A 17,760-nucleotide genomic window follows, 5' to 3' on the forward strand; every position below is an offset into this window, starting at 1 on the left:
CAAAAACTTTAATGCATGGAAATATAGATTGTTTTGTTCATGAGCTCCCCACTGCAGTTTTTAGAAGTAGCTAAGTCCAAGGCCTAGGATATTATTAAAAATGAATAGAAAATGTGCCACTGAGGAAGAAGGTAAACTAGGTGGTGGGGGATTAGGTCAGAAAGGAAGATAAGAAGCCGGGGAAATGATTCATTGGGAAGGATCAGGTGGGGAAAAATCTTCACGAGTGATCAGAACCAGGGAGCAGGTGGATGTTTTACCATAAACTGAAATCAGTAGATGAGGGAACTTTCACCAATAATATGTGTTGGAGAGATCTTCACCAATGATTTGTGATCCTTGGTTTCATAAACTGGGACATAAAGTACAATGGGAAACTAAGCAAGTCAAACCATACATCTGCTCGGTAGGCATAAATAAACCATGTCTTAGGCTTGCAAAGATGTCGGACCATGGGATGGCTATGGAAAAGATTTTCCAAGTTGATATCCAAATGAAAGCCTATTGTTGTTACAAAAGTAGAGACAATGGAGTTATGTTCACTATAATTAAAGTTTAAAATAAAATCAAACAGAACAATTTAATATTCTAAGATACTCTGATCACACAAGTATTTCCGCTAATCAATTCAGCTTATAATCAGAGAAACTAAGCATAAATTTAGCATAAAATAGCATTTTATTTGCCTATGGATTTGCCAAGGGCAACAAATCTGGTGAACAAAAAAGTATTTTTCAAAGGAAATAATAAAAATGTTTCATAATTAAAAAGCTATGTGTAAATATGTAACATTTGAAAATACTGAATTCAAACATGAAATAGCTTAAAATATTAAGAAAAAATGAATTTAGATTGCTAAGTGAAATGGCAGTGCCCCCTACTGTTATAATTTTATACCTATTGTAACACAAAAGATGGGAACATATTTCAAAAATCTCTGTATGTAGTCACCATTCAAAGTTCATTTACTGACAGCCTTCATTTCAAGTTTCATTCTGTGCTTATTAACAGGATTTCCTGAAGAGCCAATTATGCCGCTATTGAAACTAAATTTCTATTTTTAGCTTTGATACAGTTAATAATGTAATAGATTTCATTTACAGTCCTGCATCTGCATATACTAGGCTCCAAACTTCATTTTCCTTCCAACTTTCGACGTCCAAGAATGGAAGTACAAACTTTGTTATATGTCAGATCACAAAGTGGTAGCTAATTTAAAGAGCACATTAAATTTTTTAATTTTAAATTTAAATTTAGACATACACCATGGTAACAGGGCCCATGCTGCCCAAATACACCTCAATAATCTACAACCCCCCCAACCCCACCATACATTTTGAAGGGTGGGAGGAAACAGGAGTGCCCAGACACTGAGAGCGTGCAAACTCCTTACGATACAATACCTTTATTGTCATTTAAGTCAATAATCTACAACCCCCCCAACCCCACCATACATTTTGAAGGGTGGGAGGAAACAGGAGTGCCCAGACACTGAGAGCGTACAAACTCCTTACGATACAATACCTTTATTGTCATTTAAGTCCATATGTAAAACAGTACACAGTAAAAAATGAGATAAGATTCCTCACAGATAGCCCAAGATTAAATTAAATCTCTAATTCTCAACCATGTCTCACCAGAGTCATAGTCATACAGTATAGAGACAGGCCCCTTGACCCACCACAACCATGTAGACCTTTTGGTCAATCAACCACCCTTCACATAGCATCTTTCAACTATTCCAGCCATGAAAGAGATATAGAAGTATCAGAACCAGCCCCACCAGTCTGAGAAACAGCTTTTTCCTGCAGGTAGTGAGAATGCTGAAGGACCAAAGGAACTGCTCACATTAACTATCCGAGACTCGAAGGTTAACTAAACAAAATCTATTTATTTATTTATATTTATATATGTATACTTGTCCTGCTTATGTATTGTTTGATTGTATGTGTGTCTGGTTGTGCACCTGTATGTTTTGCACGGAGGACCAGAAAACACTGTTTCATCGGGTTGTAATTATGCAATCGGATGACAATATACTTGAATATGAACTAATCTTTTTAGCCTCATTGGTCCAAATCCTTCCATGCCTTGCCTATTCAAGTGCCTGTCTAAATGGCCCTTAAACATTTGTATCTTCTTTGGATATATTCTACTTTATTCTATCACCTCCCTAGATATTAACTGCTCTCCATGTAAAAATATTTTCCCCTCATATTGCCTTTTAATTTTCTTTTCCATTCATTAAACTTATGCCCTCTTATTTTTCATATCCCTACCAAGGGAGAAAGATTCTGACTACATACCCAATCCATGCCTCTTCTAATTTTGTATACCTCTATCAAGTCACTCTTCAGTCTCCTTTGCTCCAGGGAAAACAAATCCATCCCACCCAATGTCTTCCCTACATCCAAATGCTCCAAAACAGGCAACATCCTGGTGAATCTCCTTGTGTGAAATAGCTATTGTCACCTTGCATTCACTATACACACGAGTCAGAAAGCAGGATGGAGATCAAGAATCTGGTTGTGTGGTGCCAGGACAACAATCTTGCTTTCAATTTCAATAAGATTCCACCTGCATTGAATTCGCCCATCGTTATTGAATGAAGATCTACCGGGACCAATGCCTGAAGAGGGCGCACAAAATCAGTGAACCGGTGCGGACTCGAAAGGCCAACATGGCCTGTTTCCACTCCGTAAATAGTTATATGGTTATAATATGCAATTTCCACTGTACCTAATCTTCTGTTGTATAGCATTTCACTAAAAGGATGTTCCACAATTTAAAAAACATACAATTCTTTGTTTACAATACAATATTCTTTCTGCAACTTGTCAACAATTAATTTATAATATGGAAGAAAAATATTACAGATCCTGAAAACCTAATATGGAAATAGAAAATAAAGTGAATAATTAGCAGCTCAACCACATTTGTGGAAACAGAATAACTCATTCAAATCAACACTGATTTGAAACGTTAATTCTCTAGTAATGATCCCTGACTTATTGAGTATTTTTAATTATCTTCTGTTATGACAATAGGGCAATATTCTACCTATAGGAAACACAATCTTCTGATTATGATACAAGGTATTTTACTGATATTATGTACAGTATTCAGTTTAAAGGAGAAACAAAAACTATTGTTGAAATATTACCTGTGTCTTGTTTAAAATGTATGGCAATTTTTACCCCACATCATTCAGCATAACATTTCTTTGACACAGTAAACTGTTTTCTATTGACAAAACCTAGAGGGATGTATTTCACATTAGACCACAGTCTGCTTTATTTACAATAAAAAACGTTGTTCCAGTTAAGCTTGCAATGCACACAAGATTCAATTTATGGAGATCCAATGTTCTATCTACCACGTGGCACCGAATTTAAAATGTAGTTGTAGCAGTAGTTTATTCATATAGCGCATTTAACACAATGCACATTGATCCAAAGTGCTGAACACACCATTAGAAATAAATTGATTACTATCTAAATGAAGATAAGGAGCCATAATACACCAGCGTGACCATCTTTTTACAGAGATTATCCCACTTAGAACATTAATTATTTAGACCTGAACCTGTTTCTCCCAATCGCACAGTAGGACAAGGTGTAATGTCAGCAGAAATTACATGGTCTCTTGAGGTCTGGAATAGTGAGAACATTTAACTACACTTGTTATTGAGATACATAACCTTAAATGTGAAGCACACAATAATCACATCGACATGATGGAGTGATTAAGTGGCTTTAATTACCAAAAACCAGAGCATTACTGATACGCTACTTGGCCAGGTTCCAGGAACAGGAGCAAAGGGGGCAAGTCCAGGCACGCCAGCCTTTATTGGGAAATCCAGGGAGGAGCCAAGGAAAGAGTTAGGGAAGGTCAGGGAGGTTCGGACTGGCCAGTCCATACATCTATGCAAATGCCTTTCACCACATAAAGTTCATAAATCTCTGAAAGTACCAATCAGCATAAATTAGCATGGAACCTTGAATGGATGGCATTGTAATCATTGTACAGTTCAGGTTCCCAAAAAAACAAAATAGATATAGAAGAACCAAAACAAGTCACCTGCTTATTAAAACTGAGGATGTTCATAAAAATCTTTAAAATTATGAGATTTGATAGGCTAGATACAGAGAAAAATTCTTCCACACATGAAGGAGTTCAAAAGTAGGATCCAAAACATAGTTATTAATATCCAAAAGGAATTTATGAGAAACTTCTTTATCTAGAGAGCATATTGGCAATAGAAAACTAAGCTGATATGGTATGGTATAGATAGGTGGCTCAAGTGGAAAATAAACACATTTACGTCCTGTTTCTTTCCTGTAAATTATTCAGAAACCCTGATAAGTGAGTGTAGCACAAATAAAAGCTCTCACAACTGGAGGGAGAACAAACGCTTTTAATAGCTTATAACTAAGGGTAGGGTCTCACAGTAGTCTTCAGAAAGGTTTTGGTTTAGGCAGGAAACCAGGGAGTAAGTGAGCAGATGGGGACCAAGACGGGGCCAGCCACCAGCACAACACACTACCAGTGAATCCTAGTTCACTGCAGTGAGAGAGAAGGGAACCTGATTGATTCATCCCAGCAGGCTTTGTCCAAAAATTATGCCAAGCCTTTCAGGAGAGAAGATGGTGAACTCCTTTGAAATCTTGAATGTCAATTGGTAATTGATGACAGTCAGTACTAAGTTTTAAGAATTAGATTGATAACTTTTTTTGTAAAACCAAGAATATTAAAGGAGATGAGATAGTGATGGGAGTATGGAATGAGGACGTGGAATATTGAATGAAAGAGCACACACGAAGGGTTAAAAAAAATCTGTCAAATTCTTATGTGCTAATGAGGCTGTCTATAAAGTGAGACAGCAATTCCAGGTGAGAATTATGTTAGAAGTTCAGATTTATTGTCAGAGTGCATACATGACATCACATACAACCTTGAGGTTCATTTTCTTGTGGATGAGGCAGAATTGCTACCTTCTGGTAGTGCAAAAAACTATGCTCGAGAAGATATATAAACGTAAACAAATAAACAAATGTAAACCAACTGACTATGCAACACAGAGAGAAAAATAAACCAATAAAGTGCAAAAGTAAGAGTCCTTAAAAGAATTCCTGATTCAGTTTGATGTTGGGAAGTCTGATGGTGGAGGGGTAGCAGCTGTTCCTGAACCTGGAAGTGTGAGTCTTGTCGCATCTATGCCTCTTTCCTGATGCTACTAGAAGCGAATACAGAGCATGTGCTGGGTGGTGTGGATCCTTGATGATTTCTGTGGGTTTCTAGCAGCAGCATTCCCTGTAGATCTTCTCATTGGTGGGGAGGGTTAGGCTTGTGAGGTCCTTGGCTGTATCCACTACCTTTGGCAGCACTCTCCCCATACTTGGCCATGCTGCAGTTGGTCAGCGCACTTTCCAAGGTTTCCAATGTCATTCCAAACCTCCACAAACTCCTGAGGAAGCAGAGGCACTGATGCCATTAATGTGTTGAAAAGATCCTATGAGATAGTGATTCCCAAAAACTTAAATTTTTTCATCCTCTCCACCTCTGATTTCCCTAATGATCACTGGATCATATACATCTGTTTTTCCCTTCCTGAAGTCAACAATCAGCTCCTTGGTTTTGATGATATTGAGTGCAAGGTTGTTGTTGGTGCACCATTCAACCAAGTTTTCAATCTCCCTCCTGTACGTTGACTCATCGCCCCTTTTTGATACAACCCACTACCATGGGATCATCAGTGATTTTGTCAATAGTGTTGTTGTCAGACCAAGCTACACAGTTATAGGTGTATAGCAAGTGGAACATTAGGGTTAGGCTAATAATGCAGCCCTGTGGTACTGATGGAAATTATAAAAGAGAAATTCTTACCAATCCTCACTGATTGTGGTCAGGAGGTGAGGACATCCAAGATCTAATTACACAGTGGGGTATTGAGGCCCATGTCTTGGAGTTTGCTGATCAGTTTTGAGGGGATGATGGTGTGGAATGTCGAACTGAGGTTGAAAAGAGCATCCTGATGTATGCACCTTTGCTGTCTAAGTGTTCCAGGGGTTTGGGTAAAGCCAGTGAGATGGGATCCACTGGCTCTACGTAGATCTGTAACTCTGATTAGCAAATTGGAACGGATCCATGTCGCCACTCAGACATGACTTGTGCTTCAACAACAACCTTTCAAAACACTTCAACACTGTGGATAGACATTTAGGCAGGTTACCACACTCTTCTTTGGCACCAGTTTAAACAGGTGGGTACCACGCCCTGACAGAGTGAGATGTTGAAGATATCCATGAATACATTGGAAAGTTGGTCAGCTACTTGCCTGCAGGGCAGACAGAATTTCTACTTATCGGTAGATCAAAACAAAAACCGTACTCATGGAAAGAGTCCATTGAAATATAAATATTTAGCTTGTAACACTAATTATTCTTATTTTGAAAAGCTTGGAGAAAAAGGTCCCAGTGACTTGTGTTCTTGAAATAATAACATTTAAATGAATGATTATAGAAGTGAGTAGAATTTTGATTCTGTGAATAAATGTTCAATTTCTCACACCAACAAGAAGCAAGTGAAGGATTTTGTACTTTACAAAAGGAAGACTAAGAAGATAGCAGAAAGTATTGTGTATGATCAAAAGCAGAATGTCTTTGCTTATTGTCAGGTTGATTGGACAGAAAATAAGAAACCAGCATTAAAACTGAATGGAATATTGGACTTGTAAGCAATCCCTGGGAAACTAATATCAATGCTGACTACTTTGCTGTGAGAAACAAGGTCTGAGGAGCTGATAAAAGATACTTATGTTAGAACTAAAAATAATGCAAATATCGCATTGCGGTCATAGCAGACAAGCATGAGCACATTCAGCAAGAATTTTTAGAAAAGCACTTCAGGCATTAGACTGACATTAATATATGAGAAAGACTGTACTCTCCCAAGAATAAGAACTTGATTGATTCTTCTATCTTGAGTTGAGCTCACAAGAAAGGCTACTTTAAGAACCCCTACTTTAAGTAAGTAAGTTTTGCATTTACACTTAAAATAAATTTTTTTAAAAACTTAAATAAATAAAAAACCAAGTTAAGATGCTGCAGCTTGTTCTATTATATAATGTCCATCACAGTCTTCTATCCTAATCTCTTCATTTGCATAGCTGCACTGAACTGTGGACAATCTATCTCTTGGCTGCCACAAACAGTATATTTAAAAAATGTAATAGCCTGGATTTTATTGGTAAATGCCCAAATTTTGGCATTGAACCTCTGGCATTTACCATGCTAAGTGCTGGTAAGTTTGAATTCCTTTGTGAAATTCGCCATGAAGCTCTACAGTGAAGCAGGAACTTGCTGGTGTTCCCCAGCTTGCAAGTGGGGTAATCTGCTCCCAGATGCTGCACCAGGTCACACTGTGAACTTGAATGATGACTGTATGGTCATGAGAAGAAAGCTGAAAATATTTTCAATTGTTCGCATTTTCATTCATTCTTTTTAGTCATTTAAAATGTTTTGAAGTAGTTTTAGCTTATCTTATTATTAAAAAAAAATATTTAATAACAAGACACGGTTAGTGTAGCAGTTAGCACCAGCAATTGGGACTGGGGTTCAAATAACATGCTGTCTGTGAGGAGTTTGTTGGTTCTCTCTGTGTCTGCGATTTCCTCCCACTGTTCAAAACATACTGGGTGTGTAGGTCAATCGAATGTAATTGGGTGGCATGGGCTTGTGGGCTGAAAGGGCCTGTTACCTTGCTGATGGGGACTCCTTATGGATTCTCATTTTTAGTCATTTCTGGCTGCCAGCTAAATTCAGAACAATTGAACAAGGATGTCAATTTTGATAGGCAAATAAGGTGGTGAAAAGACTGTCAAAGGCTGGCAGAGGAGTTTTACAGACAAAATTTGTTCTGCTGCCATTTCGCTGTGGCTACCCCTCCTGGGCAAGGATGTTGGCCTTCATTCCATTGATCTATTTCTGGGTTCTCAGGTGGGATACTAGTCTAATCTTGTCTTTGAAAGTTCTTCTGGATTCAGGACACGTAGTTCCAAATGGCAGATCAGGCTTTGGATGCTGCTGCCTCTCTTTCCATTTTCTTCTAATTCCGCACATCTGTTGGCTTTGAAAGTTGCTATTCCTTTTTCAGATGATGGTTTTGGCAGAGTCCTTGGTATTGGTTTCCCAATTGTTTTTGTCAATGTCACATTTTTTCATGTTGGATTTTAAGACGTTTTTAAAACTTTTCTGTTGTCTGTCTCTTTTACATTTGCCTTCTTTAAGGTGGGAGTAGAGGATTTGTTTTGGCAGACATGCGCCTTCCATTCAAACAACTTGACCACTTCATCTCAGCTGGTTCTTGATGATGTAGGCTTCAATGCTTGTTTTTTTTGCTTCATTTAGCACACTGACATTAGTTCTTCTATCTTCCCAGCTGATATTTAAGATGTTTCAAAAGCAGTGTTGATAGAACTTTTCAAGGGCCTTTAGATGTTGCCGGTATCAGGTTTCTGATGCATACAGGAGCATTGAGATCACCACTGCTTTGTGCACTAACATTTTGGAGTCCATTCAGATGTCACGATCATGAAAGACTCTTGTTCGAGACATCCAAAAGCTCTTCCAGTACATATAAGATGATGTTGGATCTCGTTGTTAAGATCGACATTGGAGGAGAGGTGAGTTCCAAGAAACAGAAAGTGGTCCAAGTTTTCCAGGGTTGTTTCGCCAAGTTGAATTGACGGTTCTATTCAATTTGTCTCCATTGGTGATGATTGGTAGATGATCTGAGTCTTCTTGGAATTGATGGTAAGTCTAAGTTTCATATCTATGCAGTTGAAAGCAGTCAGAGTCAGAATTCTGAGAGAGTTATAATACTGTTTTCATCTGTATATTGGAACTTGAAGAAGGACCTCATGGGTGTCTTGTTTTTGTACTTGAGACAAGCAAGATTGAAAAGTCTGCCATCTGTTCTGTAGACAATTTCAACTCACGGGGAAGATTGTCCTTGATGATGTAGATGAGTGTGACAATAAAGAGAGTAAACAAGGTTGGGACAATCATACATCCCTGTTTTACTCCTGATTTGACCTGAAAATGCTCACAGTTACTGTTGCTGACCAGGGGTGCAGTGCTAATTTTTTAGGTCCCAGAGCTCAGCAAAAACGGAGACAAAGTCTCGCGAGACTTGGCCTTGGTGGCCACCATGTTGTGTTTGGCATTGAATAATTGAGAGTGAATGGTAGGATGAGGAATGAGGATGAGAGTATGGGTCGTGGAAAGAGCAGGTACCTTGGATGCCCAGTATAGCGGAAACCAGGAGGGTGGGAGGGAAGGCCCATGAGGTGCCAGAACAGTGCTCTGGCAGTGCTGTACCCCTGTTGCTGACCATGACTGAGGCAAATATGCCATCGTGGAAGAGGGGGATTCATATGTACTTTTCAGGACATCCCATCATGATGAGCTATCGACATGATCTTCACACTGTGACAACTACAATAAAAATTCTGTGAACAACTTCAACCTTTGTAGATGGCATTCATCGACCTCACCAAAACCTTTGGCTCCTCCTGCTGCCACTTAGGGCCTTGTAGAGAAGGTGAGCACCAATGATGGTCAATAGAAGCAAATCAGCAAAATATGGGACAATGAAGTACAAAACAGGCAGATCTTTTGATAGTAAGTAAACATACACAGCCGTCTAATTTTTATTCTCTGTGGCTTCAGCAAAAGAGAAATGGCATGCAATGAGAAGCTGGGGAGAAATGAACAGTCAATGTTTCAGGTCAGCATCAGGAGTCTCAATAAAGGGTCCTCCCTGGAATATTGACTCTACATTTCCCTCCATGGATGCTGCATGACCTGCTGAGTCTCCAATAGCTCAGTGGTTAGAGGACTGATCTTGTAAACCAGGGCCTCATTTCTGTGAGGGGTGCTTGACAAAGTGGCGACTCTCTGTATTCCTTATGGTAGACAAAGTTAAAGACTTTCATGTATGTTACATTCTAAATGTACTATTATATGACAATAATGGAACCTTTACCTTTGAATCCATAAGACATAGGAACGAAATAGGCTATTCAACCCATTGAGTCTACCCTGCTATTCTAGTCCCTCCAGCTTCTCATTGGCTTCTCATAGATTCTAGCATCTTCAGTTAATTTTTAATTTAATTTAGGGCTATAGCATGGAAACAGGTCCTTCTGGCCCACAAGCCTGAGCCACCCAAATACACTACTTAACATACCAACTCCGTTCATCTTTGTGTTTCATCAAAGAAGTGCCCATTTGCACCATTTCATGAGTGTTTTCTTAGCTTCCCCCCCCCCCAAAATACACTAGACAAGTAAGAGAAATTCAATGACACTTACAGTTCACACTTTCTTTGGCAATGCATTAGATCCGCTTTCAACTTTGGCCAATAATTCCTGTGTTCCTATTTACAAGTGTTTGATATTTACCTTAATTTCTGTTGACAGTACATTATTACACTCAATTCCTCAGAACACTGTCATTTAAATTACAATGTTTACCATCAACTTACTACGAAAACCAGATGAACTGCTGTGGAAATTCTGAACAATAATGTTCTATTTGCAGATCTAACAATCTTCTATTTAAAAGACACATAAAATCATCCACTCACCTTACAATGCACAAATATACTTAGCTTTTTGCAGTTTAAGACCAATAATTGCAGCACAACGAATCTTTGATGTGCAATCTAAATGTGGAGGATCGGTAGGTTACATTTTGATGAAAAGAAATGAGCAAACTCATAAATGTTTCAGCCAACAGCCTGAACCAACTGCTTCTCAATATCCTGCTGTGAACCAGGATGAAGTTACCACATACCTGGCACTTTAATATTTCAGATCCCAGCAACTATTTTACCCCTTATTCTATTCTCTGTTCCACATTTGTGTTGTCTATCTCCAACTCTCTTTTATTCCACCGATTCCCTTCCATTCCCACAAGTGCCTTTAGACATCATAGATCCCTGATTTTTTTTGGAGCGGCTCCTGTCTGAGACATCAGACACCTAAAGAAATTGGCAGTGAACAAGGTTTGAGAAGAAATGGAGATGGTTACTGACCAGGATGAATTAAAATACAGTAAAACATGAAAGTCTGCAGACACAGTGATTGAAGTAAAAATACAATGCTGGAGAAACTCAGCAGGCCGACAGCATACTTCATATAGCAAAGATAAAGATACATAACCAACTGTGGTATGGATTGTGGAGGGTCATATGACCTCTCCAGCAAGCCTGAGATCAGAAACATCCAATGAAGGGTTAGATCTGCCCACCTGTGAGGCTGATGTATGATTGGTCCTCTGAGTATCAATCAATTGTTAGATCTGCCGACAGGTGATCTTATGTGCATTTGGTTTGAGAAGGTCACGTGAATGGACCCTGCATTGAAAAGCCATGTGTGGAGCCGACTCATTCTCTTTTGCTGCTGCCTCAAACCCATAACTGAAGTCCAGACTGCCGGCCACAGGCGGGCACTGGAGGGCGACTGCGATGGGCCCATCCCAGAAACCATGCCATAATCGATGCTGGAAACCAGGATCATTTAATACACTTGTTAGTTGTAATTAATTTACTGTCCTGAGTATGCTGTGCCTATGGGTGGATGGGCATTGTTTGTTTAAACTGTTGCATTCCCAATTGGGAGTTGAGAATGTTTAGTAGCGATTTACTTGTATGCAATGGGTAGTTGTGTATTATTCCAGGTTAGTCTCTGAGTGAATGCCCTTTGCTGAATCCCCTTGTGTGTAAATAAAGACCATTGTTTGTTAATGGCATGTGTCCAGCTATGATTCTTTTTGAACCCATTGAACCTATTCTTGAACACCGTTTCAGGCTTGAGCCCTTCAATCAAGGTGAATTAAAATTCACTCTGTGTACTGTTTTTAGTATTGACTGATTATGGGTTAGTATAACTTTACAACTAAGTCATTAACCATTAGGTCATGGGATTTACTGCTCTCTGAATTATAGCAATTGTCCACGGAGGTTTGCAGAACAGATCTGGAAAGGCATAGAGAGAAACAAAAACTCCCAATGCTAGAGCCTTGAGCAAGCAATAAAAAGCTAGAGGAACTCAGTGGGTGAGTCAGAATTCTGACTGACCCACCGAGTTCCTTCAGCTTTTCATTATTTGCTCAAGAATCTAGCATCGGGAGTTTTTGTTTAATGTTGCTCAGGAGGAATGTAAATTTAAAAGTTAAACATATAGCACAGTAACAGGCCATTTTAGCCCACAACCTCAAGCCGCCCAATTGCACCCAATTAAACTACAACCCCCCCTGATACTTCTCGAATGGTGGGAAGAAACCTGATCCCCCAGGGAAAATCCACACAGATACAGGGAGAACATACCAACTCCTTATAGACAGCGCAGAATTCAAATCGTTTGCACTGTAACAGCTTTGTGCTAAATGCTATGCTAATCTTGCCTTCCCAATATGATGTGTGTTCCTCAAGTTTATGTTTGGCCTCGCATTGTTGGGCCAAGGTCAGACATGTCTGTATGGGAGAGGTAACAGGAATTGAAGTGGTTTTTACTTGGTGTTCAAGCTTCAACCCACAAACAGAGGTGAGGTATTCAGTGAAGCTGGAGAGGCCATTGGAATAAACTACAATGGTGTGAGAAGTTCCATCCCTCTTAATCTGTATCTCAGTTTTACTGAGAACTAAGACACTACAATCTGTGACAGTCTGCAAGTTGACAACATTACAAATATAAACTTACACAAAAACATAATAATTCTACTTACCAATTGTAATGCCAGTTTCATATTGTTTGATGATGTCAAAGGAGTTGCGTACATTTCCTTCTGTGATGCGGAACACAATCTCTGACTGGGCATTGGAATAAACTGGAGTTGTGGCTCGGAGAAATATGATTTCTGTGAAAATGAAGTATTGGTGACAATTATCACGTCCCTGAAAACAGTCACACTTTCTCTGCTTATATCCTATTAAAATAAAAACAAGCAAAGTCTATATGGATAACAAATAACCTCATCCCATTTGGAAGAAACTGCACCAAAAACGACAGTGTGATAGATGTTTATGTGTTTAAGTGACACTCTATTCTCTACTAACATTCCAATGTAAAAAAATTTATTTGTTCAATATGATGTCTTTTTTAAAATCCTCTCTTATAGGCTTTTAATGTTTTCTTCTATTCTGGGTAGATGCTTTCTAATTCTGAGAGTTTATTATAGAATATAGTGGAGTCCAGTGTCGAGCTGGAAAGCTGCATCTCTGCAAGAAGGTTCAATCAGACTTCAGGCTGCAACTATTGTAAATGTGCAAACTCTTCGTTGCTTTGTAGGATTGGATTTGGCTCTGAATTATTATCACTCAAAAGCCCTCTTTTCGTACAGAACATTTAGAAGCCTGGCCCTTTGTAACTGGTGGACTTCTGAACAAGTTAATGATTCGATTAATGTTCACATCTCATGGTGAAACATGAATACAGCTGCCACTGGGAGTAGTACCTCCAGTCACCCTGTGAGCTTTTTTACCTCAATGTGCAATCATTCGAATGTGACAGCAGTTAGAAGGGTTCTGAGCTGCTCTTGGACACCTCAGTCTGTCTGGCATTCTTCCATGCCTCGACATTTCATCCTAAAATGTCACCTTACAAAACTCCTGATGGCATGCAAGGAAGGTGAGAATTTGGAGGAGGGGCGCAGAGCAAGAGAAGTCAGATCAACAATGGAATAAAGACATTGTAAAAGCCAGTTTCAGCTGAAAACAAATAAATAATAACTTTACAAGTTCTCAATCCAAAAGTTTGTGCAACTCTCAACTTTCCCAGGGACCTCTTGATCCACCTGATTCTTATGTCTCTTCTGTCTACTTCTGAGGGCCAGGGTGTGCCAACACAAAAATTGGTGTAGGTGAGATCACAGTTGAGTGATACTACTAAAAATCTAACATCAGAGTATTGAAACTATGCCACAAACCCCCCAATTTCTCTTTTTTTAAAATTGCTCTACCTTTCTGTAATTTGCTTGAATTTTCCTTTCACCTAGAATGACAAGCAGGTACACTGAAGAAAAACCCTAGGAAAACTTACCCCTTTATTTTCTCCTGTTCTATTAAACAACTTTAGAAAGGGGAAGGATTTGAACTTTACATGCACTGAAAGTGCAGCACAAATCTGTCAATACTCCCAGGTTGAAACTTGTTCCTCCAATGTTTTATCCATGAACCACAATGTGTTTAAATGCTGATAGGTGCATGGGACAAATGTAGAAAGATTCCCTCAATGAATTCATTCTTTCCATATGAGAAAATATCTATCAAATTCTTGACTTACTATAATTGACTTGAGTTATTTTCCCCTCTTCTTTAATTAAGAAATATTCTATTGTTTATCTCCAGAAAATGTTTGTATACTTTAGCTCCCGTATTAGGCTTAACCTAGCCAGAAGAAACTGAATTAAGGGACTCACCTATTGGACCACTAAACTCCCTGTAGGTCGGCAGAGAAATGACAGTATAGGAAACTGTGTTAACTAGGTCTAATATACAAGATGTATCACTTGGACGGCAAGACTTGATGCATCGAATTGTTTCTGTCCTGTCCACTCTTATCCTGTCAAATAAAAGAAACAAATTGAGGCAAAATAAACAACCAATATTCTTTCTTTTGAAGATAATTTGTTATAACTAATGTTAAAGCAGTAATATTTGCTTATATTTAGTTGTATATAGTATTATGACTGTGCACAGAAATATCAGTAGAAAGGTTGTGGTGGACAGAGAATAATGGAAAAGCATGCACTGATTTTTAGGATTAAATCATTTGAAAAATGACCAAAGCAGTTTTAAATGTTTACTAGCCCAGTTATATCTCACAAAAAAAACCTGACCTGGTGCTACATAGTCAAATATTGAAAAATATTCCATTTCTAGCCCCAATGTCCTAAAAATATATAACTTCAATCAAGTTGATTGGTCCTCAGTGGAAAAAAAAAGAAATGTATGAACACTTTTTTTAATCACATTGAGAGAGACAGTCAGAATGTTACTAGCTGTACACTGGTACAATACATGTCTTAGTCTTAATTCAGTATTACTAAGAATGCTATTGGGAAGAATGAATGCACCTTCCAGTTTGCCTTTAAACCATGCTTATCAGATCTAAAAAAGCTCAGTTATATCCAAAACAGAAAGGAAATAAAATTGGAAGGGGGATTGAGTAGAAACAATCAATTGAAATTAAATGAACCATTAACCACAGGAGGCAGTTTGTAGGAGTTAATGGGAGTTTTAAAATAACCTCAAAACGGAAAGCTCCATTTCCAATGTAGATGTAGTGGAAAAGATAGAGAAAGCACGCTCTCCTGCTACCACAAACGTCCAATGTATCTTATCAGCTGGACAAAAGAACTTTGAAACTATATTAACTTCATACATTCATCTAAACACATTATTCCTGCCTAAGGGAGTTGTGCCAATGTTGAAGGAAAGGTGTTTAATAGAAAAGAAAGACTGCAGGTATTACATTAGGATATCTGTCCACTGCCTTCACCACTTTTCCTCCATGTGAAGATAAAATGGCTGATAACAAAGAAACACAATTGGAGAAGAAAAAAAACCACCAAGTTTTATTGCACAGGACCTGGAAAGCTTACAATTCTTTAAAAGAAATATAAATGTCAAGCTGTGGGAAATGGAAGAGGAGGAGTCAACTTTTTGAGAGCAGATTGATGAAGAGGCGGCCATAGGAGATCAGAGACAGCTTTGTTTTCATGTGGGAATATAAAAGTTTTTATTTGTACTCGTCCAAAATGGGCAATAATTGTGCAATATAGAAAAGTGTTACTTTGTATAGAAAGAAACAAATAACAATGTAATATAGATACATTATTTATCATTTTGAAGTACTGCATAGGATAAATTTATATCCATCTAAGACGGTCACAAATTCCTACAGAGAGTTAGCTGACAAATTACATAACCAAATATGTTTTTTCAGAAAACTTTCTTTCAGGAATTCAATCATTGGTGAAACAGCCAGATACATTTCGCTACAATCTAGTTTCTCCTAGTCCAGAAATCTTCACACAAAAGAAGTTTCAGCTGACTTGAAGCCTGTATTAGATTTAACCAGATTTGGTTATCTCCAGCAGATATCATTTGATCTGCCCCATTTCAAACACCTCTTGGTTCCAAAACATCTGCTACAGTTCAAAAGTCCCAATTATATGAGCTTGATACCCTAGGAAAGCTAAAAACAGAAACATAGAGATTTGGTTTGAAATTGTGTTATTTCTGCTTAGTTTATGGTGATGTTTTTGTTTCAACTGCTTCTGTTTATCTCTGGAACCAAATTTGTTTCAACAAAACTGAAATATATCCCCTATCTTCTTATCATCCAGAGTTCTGCAGCAATATATTTCAATATTGGGTACAGCTACTCTACTTTGGTAAGAAATGGCCAAGTGATGCCCACTGCTGAGTTTTGGATATCCCCACAACAAACGAGTCTTTAGAGATTTCTTAACAGTTCTGACCAATATTTCTGCTACTCCATTGGAATACAAATGATATGACAGAACAGGAATATACTTGATACTATTTGGCTTCATAAAGTTTGCAAACAGCATTGGTCAAATACTAGGATAAGCCATGACATGCGAACTTCAATTCATCGTTGGTATGTCCCATAAATGGTTCATGAACCCATGCATTTCCACTTTGAGTTACAAGCAATAAGTACCAAAAAATTGTCGCACAGTTTTTCACAGATGTCTATGTACTCTGGTAGCTTGTTCCTTCATTTGGTTACCAATGGTTTGAAGTCACTGTCCATACATGGCCAGTCAACAAAATCTCCTATAAATGACTTCATTCTTGCTATTGTTGTGTTCATAATGAAGTTCTGCCAATATCCTTTCTCTCTTAACCAACTGGATGTGGCTCTACTCACATGATGCTTCATTGAAATAATTATGGAATTGTTTGTGAAATTTGACCAGTCTGTATTCTTTGGCTTGGCTTCGCGGACGAAGATTTATGGAGGGGGTAAAAAGTCCACGTCAGCTGCAGACTCGTTTGTGGCTGACAAGTCCGATGCGGGACAGGCAGACACGATTGCAGCGGTTGCAGGGGAAAATTGGTTGGTTGGGGATGGGTGTTGGGTTTTTCCTCCTTTGCCTTTTGTCAGTGAGGTAGGCTCTGCGGTCTTCTTCAAAGGAGGTTGCTGCCCGCCAAACTGTGAGGCGCCAAGATGCACGGTTTGAGGCGATATCAACCCACTGGCGGTGGTCAATGTGGCAGGCACCAAGAGATTTCTTTAGGCAGTCCTTGTACCTTTTCTTTGGTGCACCTCTGTCACGGTGGCCAGTGGAGAGCTCGCCATATAACACAATCTTGGGAAGGCGATGGTCCTCCATTCTGGAGACGTGACCCATCCAGCGCAGCTGGATCTTCAGCAGCGTGGACTCGATGCTGTCGACCTCTGCCATCTCGAGTACTTCGACGTTAGGGATGTAAGCGCTCCAATGGATGTTGAGGATGGAGCGGAGACAACGCTGGTGGAAGCGTTCTAGGAGCCGTAGGTGGTGCCGGTAGAGGACCCATGATTCGGAGCCGAACAGGAGTGTGGGTATGACAACGGCTCTGTATACGCTTATCTTTGTGAGGTTTTTCAGTTGGTTGTTTTTCCAGACTCTTTTGTGTAGTCTTCCAAAGGCGCTATTTGCCTTGGCGAGTCTGTTGTCT

The 17,760-nt window shown here is 38.9% G+C and overlaps 2 protein-coding genes across 3 annotated transcripts in view; one reads left to right on the forward strand and one right to left on the reverse strand.

The window, feature by feature from the left end:
* LOC138745947 (structural maintenance of chromosomes protein 1B-like) overlaps positions 1-17,760 on the forward strand; it is a 299,213-nt gene that overhangs the window by 77,270 nt on the left and 204,183 nt on the right. The window lies entirely within an intron of this gene.
* Positions 1-17,760, reverse strand: part of fbln1 (fibulin 1) — a 104,878-nt gene that overhangs the window by 5,319 nt on the left and 81,799 nt on the right. For both annotated transcript variants that reach the window (XM_069903529.1, XM_069903526.1), the window contains 2 exons: positions 14,484-14,626; positions 12,792-12,923 (listed from right to left, as the gene is read on the reverse strand). In XM_069903529.1, the coding sequence (XP_069759630.1) occupies positions 12,792-12,923; positions 14,484-14,626 (275 nt within the window). The remainder of the gene's footprint in view (positions 1-12,791; positions 12,924-14,483; positions 14,627-17,760) is intronic.

This window comes from Narcine bancroftii, chromosome 11 (genome assembly GCF_036971445.1).
Source record: "Narcine bancroftii isolate sNarBan1 chromosome 11, sNarBan1.hap1, whole genome shotgun sequence".
Classification (NCBI taxonomy): domain Eukaryota; kingdom Metazoa; phylum Chordata; class Chondrichthyes; order Torpediniformes; family Narcinidae; genus Narcine; species Narcine bancroftii.